Source organism: Varanus komodoensis, unplaced genomic scaffold (assembly GCF_004798865.1).
Source record: "Varanus komodoensis strain SLA01 unplaced genomic scaffold, ASM479886v1 scaffold5, whole genome shotgun sequence".
Classification (NCBI taxonomy): Eukaryota; Metazoa; Chordata; class Lepidosauria; order Squamata; family Varanidae; genus Varanus; species Varanus komodoensis.
The window spans coordinates 29,389,980-29,401,473 of record NW_025336087.1 but is presented as its reverse complement, the minus strand read 5'-3'; the positions used below and the strand labels follow the sequence as shown (position 1 = coordinate 29,401,473).

Sequence of the window (11,494 nt, the reverse complement as noted above, 5' to 3'; positions counted from 1 at the left end):
AAACAGAAGAATGTATTTTAAAATGTTTTGTGCATGGTGTTGCTTCACTGAGTATAACTTAAGTACATAAAATTGAATTAATGTAGGTATACTCAACAAATTTCTAAAAAATGAAGGTTACTGAAGATCTCTGGAGTTTCAAAAGGTGTTTTGACATCTTTATTGTATTTTTACTTTTTTATTGAAATATTTATATTCTAATTTTAGTCAATAGATGCTTAAGATAGTGTACAAAGCATTTAAAAATACTAAACATAGGTGTGTATTTTTAACATCAACAGATACGCACTTCTAAATGAATGAAGTGATTGAGGTATCTTCATATTTTTGTAAATCCCATAATCCTCATGTTCTTTTACAGAAAGATGCTACAGTTTGGCGTAAGCCATCAGAAGAATTCAGTGGATACCTGTAAGTTTGGCTTTTACAAATATAATTTCTAGCAGACAGAGGCATGTGTAAGCATGTACAACACAGCATTGCAAGGGGGCTGAATCTCGCTGAATTAGAGGACAAGCGGATCCTCTTGAAGGGAATGATCCTATGGCCTTCAGACAACATGGGGGGAGGGGATAGGATACCAGCTCCAAGGCTGGTTCCCAGCTCCAAGGCTGGATGGAGACAATGCTCTGACAGAACTGGGAACTGGCACTCTTTGTCCCTCTCCCCAGTTCCCTGAGAGCTGGTAAGGAATGAACTGCACTGGCTGCTTTCTGAGGCTGGAACAGTGCCCTCAGGAGAGAGCTTATGAGGGGCATTTCAGGGGATGGGGAGGAGAGTGGGGTGGCAGCGATACTGCATATCTTGACTTTGCTCCAGCCTCCTTCCCTCTACTGAAACACCATTGCCAGATGGCCAAAACCAGCCATCCAGTGGAAGTGCAGAGCAGGAAGAGGAGGGAGGGGAAGAGCGCCTCTCCGCTCCTCCTGCTCTGCACTGGATGAGTGTGAGTCTCTGAATCGGGAGGGTTCCACTCAGCTGAGTTGGATTGTTCCCTGAGTTACTTGTCTGCTTTGCACAACACACCAGTCCTTTGAGGATCCCATAGATAGTGGGCTATGTGAGAGTTGTTTAACCTGGAGATAGCCCAGCTGGCTGGGGGTTTCTTATGATGTGGCAAGCCTCAGCAGTCTCCAGCTGGGGCTTGCATATTCATAATGGAGGCTGGCATCTTCCTCGGGGGTAAATTAACCCTGTTGTGTCCTGTGGACTAGCCTGTTATGCCCTCAGTGCCATGACTGCCATTCCTGAATGCTGCTGGTCATCAAGTGACCTTGAGTCAGGCTAACATTTTGTACCCTTTTTCAGAAGGGGCGGGCATGCAATCAACTGAGCTTTTGTATGGGTACTTGCTCAGCAAAATTTCTGGTGCAATACCCTCCTACTTCAGCAATGAGGACCTGGGGTCACTACTGTGTCTCTGGCTGGCTCTAATTTATTTTAACGGAGCATCTGCTGGAAAACTTCATAGATCATACTACTGGTGCATGGATCGTTCTAGCTGATCCTCAATACTGTTCAAGAAATGTTTTGCAGTCTAAATAAACAGTTGCCATCTGATCCAACTCTTATGGCAAAGTGGTGCTTTCCCAGTGTGCAGACAGCCTTCTCTGGCCTCCTCCCCTCCATGCCTACCAGCACAACCTTTTCAGCCCCTGAGGCCCACTTGTGACCTCAAGGGGAGGCAGCCAGAGCTCTGGAGCAGGACTTTCAGAGTCAGAACACCAAGGTCAGTGGACATCAGCGCTCAGACTCCAAAATATTCTTTATCCTCCTAGACAGGACAAAGATGTCAGAAGGCCACAGAATTGTCTTTTTTTTTCTTTGCATGCAATTTTAGTCATCCTCTGAGGTTTAAGAGTTCTTGTGTAACTTTTTTTGTGGGGTGGGGGTAAGTCCTTGTGGCAGAGTCTTTAAAAATAATGTAAAAAAACAAAATGTGTGGCAGACAGATACAAGGTAGTTTCTCTACCTGAGAGCAAATGATTTGAAAATAGGAATACTCACACCGTTCCCCACATTCATAGTCCTTTTGCATGGAGAGAAAGGGATGTGGAATTGGAAGAAGTGAGAACAAACTTTAATCTGGAAGCAAATGCTGTCAGGTTTTCTAGATATGGGAAATAAAGAGAAGTTAGCATGCATATCACTCATACTGGAAATATTTCAAACTGGTAGATATTTATTCTGAACTTTAATATCTTCTAAACGTCCTTGTCTTACATTTGATTCTGCAGCTACAAAACACAAGGGATCGTGGAGGATGTGGCCAACAGAATAGTAGATCACATACGTCCAGGACCTTACCGGCTACACTGGGACAGTCTAATGACCTCAATGGACATTGTTAATGAGTTTGAAGAGGTAATGCTTTACCCGTGTGTTATACATTTATGCGACTAGGAGTTCCATTCATACATTGATCAAGTCTTTGACACAGAACTTTTGGTATGTGCTAGTATACTTGTAGTGGTTAGAAAGCTGTACTGGGACCTAGAATTTCTGGGTTCTAATCCCCACTCAGCCATGAAGCCCACTGGGTGACTTTGAGCAAGTCACAAATTTTCAGTCTCACCTACCTCACAGGGTTGTTGAGAATAAAATGGAGAAGAGAATCTTTTAGTCACCTTGGGTATAAATGTAACACAATAATAACTTAAGCATTAATTTTGATAGGATGGTCAGTGGGACCTGATCAAGCCAAAGCTAAGCAGTTGCAATTCTCATTGACTCCCATTGTGATTGATGGAGTTTTAAACAGCTTTATTTTGGTTGATTCAAGGTTGGGTAACCTGTATCATTCCAGATAGTGATGGACTGCAACTCCCATTGACCCTAACTGTTGACTAGGACTGGTGAGAATTGGAATATAATACCATCAGGTGGATCACAGGTTCCCTACCTGTGCCCTAATTTTTTATTTAAAGCCTGTACTTTTGAACACTTTCTTTCATTTGCTCAAACCGATTCTTTCTGAAATGGCGGCAAAAGCCATTGCAATTTGTTCGCTTTACTCTTAGTGAATTGAAGCAGGACTCCTGAGCAGTGAGTACATCATAATCTTCAAAGCATCTTTGCTTGGACAAGAAGTGAACCTCAGCAAGTCTGTCTTGGTTTCAGCATAGCATCTTAATGAGTCCTGGAACCTCAACAAAGGACAGAAATAACAATTCTGCAGATTATTCGGTTTTGTACCTTTGCCAGGCTACTTCAGTTCTGATTTGTGTGGTTTTAAGCCAGTTTCTTGATTATTAAGAATACTGGAGAGTTAAATTCAGCACACAACAGAAAAGACTTTATGTTAATAGTTTTTTTGTTGCACATTGAATTTAATTCTTACCAAAAATCTAAGACTAGCTTTCTTAATGTTTCCTATTTAACGGTTTACGGAGGATTCATCTCAGCAAGTCTTATGAATCATGAGCATTTGAAGAATAATCAGACTTTTTTCTTTAATTAGGATATGGGAACATTACATTGTCTTTTTGGGGGGGTGTCAGCTGAATATTTATTTATTTATATTTGGAGTTTTTGTATGCCTTCGCATGAGCCTCGGGACAGCTTCCAATACATTTACCATGTTGTAGGTGGATATCCCTGTGATTTGGATGTGTAGGACTGTACTTGGTGGGTATGTCACCCTGAAGTTGTATCATGCTAACCCCAAGTAATCTATGTTGCCTTATAGAGTCCAGCTAAATGAGTTGAGAAATTTATATTGTACTTCTGTCTCTTCACATTTTTGTTTTTAAGCATGTTCCCCATCAACATCCCTGAATGCATTTGGTTTACATTTGAAAATTTTCTGATACCTTGGAAAATGATCTAATTTAGCATGCTTACTTTATTTGTATTAAGTAAACAAAGCTAAGAAAAGTTCCTTACGTTATTTTTGTCCTAATGCACAAAAGTATTTGAACTGAAATATTGGAGCAAAAAATTGAAACACATTTTCTATGTGGGTTAACTATTATGTAGAAATGTAATAGGATATATTCCATGGCTTAAATTGAAGAAAAAATACAAATGTGCAGAAAGCTGTCTACATGGTAAGGCACACCCCTTCTTCATTTGGGCGCTTGCTCTCCTCCAGTGCCAAATGGGAGGAGGGCCAGAGGCAGTCATTGCCTCCTGGCTTCCCCTCTCTGCATTTAAGCTAGCAGCACCTCAGAGGGGGAGGAAAGGAGGCCAGAGTGGCTTCAGAATGCCCACTATCCCAGCCACCCCAGTCCTCTCCTCCTCCTCTAATTCCTCTCTGGGGTTGCTCCCTGACCTCAGAGCAGCCAGTGCAGTTGTTTCTGTGCCTGCTGTCAGGGGGTATGGAGATGTGAATCTCAAGTATCGTACACCCAAGGTTATTGAGGTACTTTGACTTACTTGCATTACACTTCACACTGGGGCATTTAAATGTCATCCATGTATTATCTCATGTACTTGCTAAGGATAAATCACCAGAAAACTCAGAATTCTGGCTTGGAACCTGCTGGTTTGCCTGATACTGTATTTGGACTTGGCACCCAGTCATTGTGTCTAATGAATATTTGAAATGAAAATTGTCTGTGGGGAAAAAGCAAGCCCTAGCAAAATTCCCACCCCACCCACTGCTTCTGGTATACAAAGGAATAGTCCCTGAACTTGCATTTTGTGATTGCTCTGCAGAATTGTTGTGTAATGCGTTATACCACGGCTGGGCAACTGTGGAATATTATTGCGCCAAGAGAGTTTGTTGACTTCTCGTACACTACAGACTACAAGGAAGGGCTTCTGTCATGTGGTAATTTCTTATTAAACATCCTTTTCTCTTCCAGTTCAGCTCTGTGAGGTACACCTAAGCTTGCTGAAATTTGTGTCAGTTTGGGCTAATGTTTCCAACCTATGAAAACATTGTGCTTGTTGCCATTCTTATCGTCAAAATTAAACATAGGAAAAAAGTGTAATGTTATAAGGGAAGATACCCTTGTATTCACAGCTTGAAGGTGCTGTACAAAAGTTGTTTAGTACAAAGGAAAGTTAAATTTGTATAATTGATGGTTTGAGTTATGGGGATCTGTACCTCAGATTGTCAGAGCGATCCTAGAGCCACACCTTTTTCTACTGTGGTAGCAACTTTGATGGGAAAAGAGATCCACTCTTCCGTTAGAGGGTGGGGACCCAGGCCTGTATTTTGCCTGAGGGACTGGATTAGGCAAGGCCGGAGCTGGAATATGGCACAACTGGCATAGGAAACCTGTTGTCTCCAGGAAATTCCCCTCTAGCTCTATAGTTCCTTCTGCCATGATCTCTGATCACTGATCAAAAGTCAGGTAGTGACCCTGTTCCCAACCTGCGCTGCATGTTGGTTTGTCGAAAACTGCCCTTAATTAAGGATGGAATTAAGTATGGGTCGTGGGGGACTGCTGTGAAGGGAAGTGCTAGTCTACTGCTTCCCAACAGACTTCCTATGACCAGGTGCTGGTAACCTCAGGAGCAAGGCAGTGCTCCCTAAGAACATAAGAGCCACGCTGGATCAGATCAAAGGTCCATCTAGTCCAGCCTCTTACAGCAGCCTACCAGCTGCCATGTGGATCCCACAGGCAGGACATTAGTAGAACAGCACCTCCCTCTCCACGTTCTCTGGTGTTAGCAACTGGTGTTACCCACTGCTCAAGGGCATTAAATAATCTGTAAAAGATGTTCCATAGAGAAAAAATAGGTTCATTCCTTTTATATGAGACTCTTAACGCATTGCAGTATCTTCTTTTATACAGGTGTTAGCCTGGACTATGGTGACGTAAGACCAAGTTTTGTCCGAGGATTTAACCATCCTTGTGGTTGGTTCTGTTTCCCACTCAAGGACAATCCTAGACACAGCCTTTTGATCGGTTTTATTCAGACGGATCTGCGTGGAATGCTGCCCCAGTCTGCAGTGGATACAGCTATGGCCAGTACACTGACTAATTTTTATTCTGATCTCAGGAAAGTTCTGAAGGCATAATCAGTACTGACCTTAAACTCATCGTATCTTTTGCAAGCCTCTTCCACTCTACACATATTTTTAAAAATTAGATTTGGCTAGAGCCTTTTTGTGTAAAGATCTGTAGTGTTTTCCTTATTGGGGCCCATAATTCTGTTTGCATAGACCAGTTGGAAAGACATTTACTCTGAAGTAAGACCTGCTGAGTGCAATGAGACTTACCCTTTGGCAAGCATCATCATCATTAATTGTAGCCCAGAAAAAAATGTGACTTTCTACAGTAATGTATTGGATCTTGATTATGCTATACTTTGAGTAGACCCATTGAAATCATTGGGACTTGAATTAGCCATGACTGACTTGATTTGCATTATTTTCTTTGGATTTACTCTTAAGTATAACACAAACCCAGATCCAACCCACTGCCTGGTAAATGCACTTGCCCAATTTTAAGAAATAGATTGTGTTCATTGCTTTGGCCTTGTAAGTCAAATAGGAGGAAATATGCCTTTGTCTCATTGATTTCAAAAGACTATATTAAGAATACAGAAAGAGTCCTGCTGGATCAAACAGCACATTTGGTTCAACATACTGTTTCCCATAATGGGCAGCCATACACCTTGGCTTAAACCCAAAGCTATGGATTAGTCTGAATTATTTTTGGATGTGCACACATTCTGGTTCAGCAAGAGATCCTGTTGCTGGGTTGGTTACCCTGTCTGCAGGTGCCTTTCTGAGGTGCACAAGGTGCTGAGCTGTCCACCACGGGTGGAGTATGCATTCGCTCTTCCGCATTGCAGTGGAATGGGAATCTGCTTTCCCAGCTACTATCTTGGGCTGTACGTGTGCTGTTACATGCAACTGTAGCTAGAGGAGGCATCAGTATTCTTGCTGTCTTAGACTGGGCCACCCAAGTGAGGCCTCATACTACAACAGACAGAGCAAACTCAGACATTTTTTCAAGACAGCAGTAATCTTGTTACATCCAGATTGCTGGAATGTGGGGAGAAAACAGGGTTACCAGAATTGCATTCTAGAAGAAAAACTTAAGAAATATGGCTTGCCAAGGCTGTGAGACAGAAGCTGTGGGGTGGGGCTGCTTTACCCCAACTATTGTAGAACAGATGTGCCCCAATCCTTCAAGGGAGCAGTCTGCACATTAAAAGAGTCTGCACGTGATGCAGGTTTTAGCTGGAACATGTGCAAGAATCTGCTGCAGGTGTGATTGCATGATATGCAGCCTGTGTGATTGGACCCTCAGTGCTTGCTCTGGGTCACAGAACAGAAGTAGGAGTTCAACAGAAGTCTTGACAGACCCCTCCAGTTTAGAGAGCAAGTCCTGCTGATCGTTCAAATACTGTCAGTTTGAATTGCCATGGAACTGTGTTTCATGCAAAACTTGAAAGACAAAGTCTGGAAGCCTAACTCTACAATAGTTCATTTAACTGAAAAACTTGCATTGAATAATTGTTCACTTTTGAGAGATGCTGAACAATCAGGGATTCTGCATGTGGGTTTTTAAAGGGGACATTATCCGGAAAGTGTGGATTCATACAAGCATTCAGATCTGCTTTCTAAAGTTGTTATGCTACATTTTCAACTTCCATGATGAATTTGAAGGGCCTTAAAGGGAGGTTTGCTAGCTGTAGTGCAGGGGACCTTCTTAAATGTTTAACATTGAACATTTGTTGTGTGTATTGAGTTTTGCATTCAGACTAGTCAGTTTGAGCTCTGTAAGTTCCACTTTGCAATCATGAGGAAGGCTATCACCAGTGATGTCATGTGCACTACCCAACACTTGCCTGTGATACTGTCTGGCACAACCAGATTCCAGTTGGCACTCTATATCACATCCTCCTCTGGACAAAAGTGTATTATGGTGTGAGGGCTGACCCTCACCACAATCTCCACAGAGGCAGCGATTCCCAGGAATGCTGCTATCACCATGCCGCTCACAGAGATCAATCAGCAGGAAGAGGCTGGTTCATTCCAATGACTGTGGAATGTCCTTCCCCAGATAGTTAGGAATCTGCAGGCACCTGCTTCTGCACTTTTGTGGAGCATAGTGCATCTTGGGATGAGCCCACAGGACTATCCAGTCTGGCATCTTGGACTAGCCATCCAGAGTAGCCAACCAGCTGTATTTAAAAGCCTAGAAGCCAGGCTTGACAGTAGTAGCCATTTCCTGTTCTTCATATTCAGTTGTATGCTTCACTTGATTCCAAAAGTAGCCTTTAGCTATCTTAGCTAGTATCTGTGAATAGTCTTCCTCTTCATGAATTTAATCCTCTAAGCAAGCAACTATCACTTCTTAGATTGTGGGGGTATAAGGATCTAATAACCCAGCCTGTGCTTTGTGCTATGAAATATTTGGACTTATACTGGGTCCTGGGTCACCCTGGGTTCAAGATCAGAATTGTCTTGTTCAGTGTCCTTGCAATGTTTGATGGCCTAGCAGATGCATCCTGTGTGCTTGTGGTAAGTGTTGGAGAATAAGCCTTTGACTAAACTCAGGAAAAATAATGTAAATAGCAATGAATTTTAAAATGACAGCATCGTCTGAATCTATATTTGTGAATCGTTGCTTCCAAAGAAAATCTGGAAAGTTGGTCTGGGGAAGTTGTTTAGAACTGGCATAATTTACTAATTAACTCTGCGTGTAGGGATCTGTGCCTGTGCAATGTAGCCCCTCAGGTTAAAATGCATGATCTTAGACTTAGTTAGGTGGTGGTAATAATGGCCCAGCAGAAAGTCTGATATTCTTCCAAGCATCTGTGTAATAGTTTTAGAACACGGTAAGGTCCAAGGTATTTTAACGGTGCTAGTATTAGCTTTCCTGCTTCTTCCGTCACATAAGTCATGTGTCAACTGCTGTTTCTGAAGTTTTTGAACATTTCCCCTTAAAATTGCAATTCAGCACTACTAGTCACTTAACTGTAAAAACATTCTGTGAGCGGGAAGAGATGGCAAAAGTTTGTTAAAGTCTAATAGACTGCTAATTTCCTATTGCAGTTGTTTCCTCTGTGGGGTGCTTTGTGTGTGGTGAAATCAGCTGACATCTTTCTGTAGTTAATGTCACTCCCTACAGAAACTAAGCAATAGCAGCAAAGCCCTGCTGTTCAATCCCCCACCGCTCCTCACCATGCTTGCTGGGTAGTAACTCCAGTTAAACACATTGTGAGTTGTGACTATCATTTGAGGAAACATGCTGAAGATTTGGGCTATAAGACATCGAACTTGCACTGTTTTACTTTTTCAAAGGGCTAATAGTTTGTTGGTATATAAATAAGTGCTCATCCTCTCATATACTCTGTCTTGCTTATTAATCCTGACATAAGTGGTTCTGTTTCAAAATGCTAATATCTTCAAAACTGAAATGTTTGATGCATAGTTGAGTCCTGTTTCCATATAATGGTTCTTCTTAAGCTTAAGAAGCAGAATAGCATGTCATTGTCTATGTTCTATCCAAAATGTGAATAGCAGCCACAGAAAATGTTAGTACTACTATGATAAGTAGTATAATAAGGAAGCATGCACATATATTCAGATTTCCTATGGTTATTAGAAGTACAGGGCCATCAGCTTTCAGATAGCAAATCAGCTAAAGGGATAATCTAGTACATATTAATACAGGAAAGGGTCCTATAGCTCCTAGCAGGCTGTTGACTGTGGCATGCTTGGAATTGTAGGACACCGCCCCCCACCCCGCCCTGCTTCACTAAGAGTTCCCAGTGTTTAATTGGGTCATACATGGGCATTGATCCAACATTCTCTGTAGGAATAGCTTGATTATAATATTTAAGAAGTCATAATTATTTTTGTGATTCCTCTTCTGTTACTTGCCCAGAATGTTTTCATGGGAGAGTTTTGGTAGAATATAATTTGACCATTTCAGAATGACTACTTTTGCTTAAATTGTCAATATATTTCAATGATTTGAGCAGAATTTTTTAAAAATTCACTTGCTGGCACAAGTGACCACAGTTATTCTGACTAACAGGCATGTTTGGAGTCATCAAGATGATGCATATATGAGAATTGTGATCTATTTGTTCTATATTATAACTGATATAAGCTTATTTATATACAATGTTTATTATGTATATTAAAGTATTATGTTCAGTTGTTGGTGTTTTTTCTCAAATAAATAGGTATGAACTTCCTCACTCATACAACCATATGAAGCTGCTTTGGCCCGGTTCAAACCATTAACTCAGCACGGTTTCCTCTGGTTGAATGGCAGACACATTTCCCCAGCTGTTATCTGAGATTGCTTTACCTGAAATACACTGCATGCATCCCTTTGGTTTGATGGTGTCTGTGGGCCAGTTTTGCAATGAGAAAGGCCCTTCCTGCATCTACTTCTCCCATCCTTTCTTCTGTATAACTGCTATACCTTCATTTGAGTTTGCTTTTTGTTTTACTCAACAGCCTTCCTTTAGCCTTAGCACTGGTTATACAACACGATTTTTCTATTACCCCATGCCCCTCTATAAAGATCAAAGCTTTTAACTATCAGCCATTCTGAAGCTAATATTTCTTCGTTTCCCATGCCATATGTCTGCTTCTGCTGTAGCTTTTTTTTTTTTTTTAAGAAAACATCCTATTTCTGCTCTGTTTTAGTAGCTACATCTCTGTTTTAGTAGCCTTAATCACACGTGTCTCCTTGCCCTGAACTCATGTCTTTCTGGGACTCTGGTTCTTACAATAAGGAAATACTGAATGCAAGTTCAAGCCAGCATGTTTTTGAGATTTCATGTAGAAATATCTATTGTGCTGTCTTCAGTGAGGCACAGTAATCTGATGTTGGAATCCAAACATTATTTGGTAGAAATCTAATAGAGTGGTACCTTGGCTCACAAACATAATCCGTTCTACGATTCTGGTCACAACCCAAATTGGTCATGAGCCAAGTCAAATTTCCCCATAAGGTTCAATGTAAATAAGGTTAATCCATTCTGTAACTATTTTTTTAATCACAAAAATTTGAAGCAAAGTGACAACAACAAAGATCACGGTCATCTCCCCTGCTGAGCATGACCGCGATTGTGCTCATGTTCCCTGAACGAGTGTGACCGTGATTGCAGCCATAGACGGGCGCGATCACAGTTGTGCTCGGGCAGGGAGCATGGGCACAATCGCGGACCCCGAGCATGATCAGAGCCATCTACACCCACCCCCCAGCACAACCTCAGTCACGCCTGTGCAGGGAAGACGGGAAGCGGTAATGATTGTCACCTGATGCAGAGTTCGTGACCTGAGGCAAAATTTTTCTGAAATTTCTGTTCGCGACCCAATTTGATCATGAACTGAGGTGTTTGTGAACCGAGGTACCACTGTTTATTTTTGGAACCTTGCACTGCAGGAAGAGACACAGAAATTCTTCTGATTGCTAGAAACCTCTTTCTCTCTCAGTCCGGAACTTTCTCATCTAGGGATGCAGGCCTTTCTTTACAAGCAGAGCTCTTCAAAATCCCATCCAGAACTTGAGTTGCGAAGATACTCCATTTAAACAGGTTCTAGAACACACCTGCTACTGAA

At 41.7% G+C, this 11,494-nt stretch overlaps 2 protein-coding genes across 2 annotated transcripts in view; one reads left to right on the top strand and one right to left on the bottom strand.

Moving 5' to 3' along the window:
* The window catches only part of STARD4 (StAR related lipid transfer domain containing 4), a 12,491-nt gene extending 2,416 nt beyond the window's left edge, over positions 1–10,075 (top strand). The window contains exons 3-6 of the mRNA XM_044446500.1: positions 362–411; positions 2,238–2,364; positions 4,660–4,774; positions 5,748–10,075. Of these exons, the coding sequence (XP_044302435.1) occupies positions 362–411; positions 2,238–2,364; positions 4,660–4,774; positions 5,748–5,974 (519 nt within the window). The 3' untranslated portion in view covers positions 5,975–10,075. The remainder of the gene's footprint in view (positions 1–361; positions 412–2,237; positions 2,365–4,659; positions 4,775–5,747) is intronic.
* The window catches only part of CAMK4 (calcium/calmodulin dependent protein kinase IV), a 113,221-nt gene continuing 103,639 nt past the window's right edge, over positions 1,913–11,494 (bottom strand). Inside the window, exon 12 of the mRNA XM_044446499.1 lies at positions 1,913–2,110. Within this exon, the coding sequence (XP_044302434.1) occupies positions 2,102–2,110 (9 nt within the window). The 3' untranslated portion in view covers positions 1,913–2,101. The remainder of the gene's footprint in view (positions 2,111–11,494) is intronic.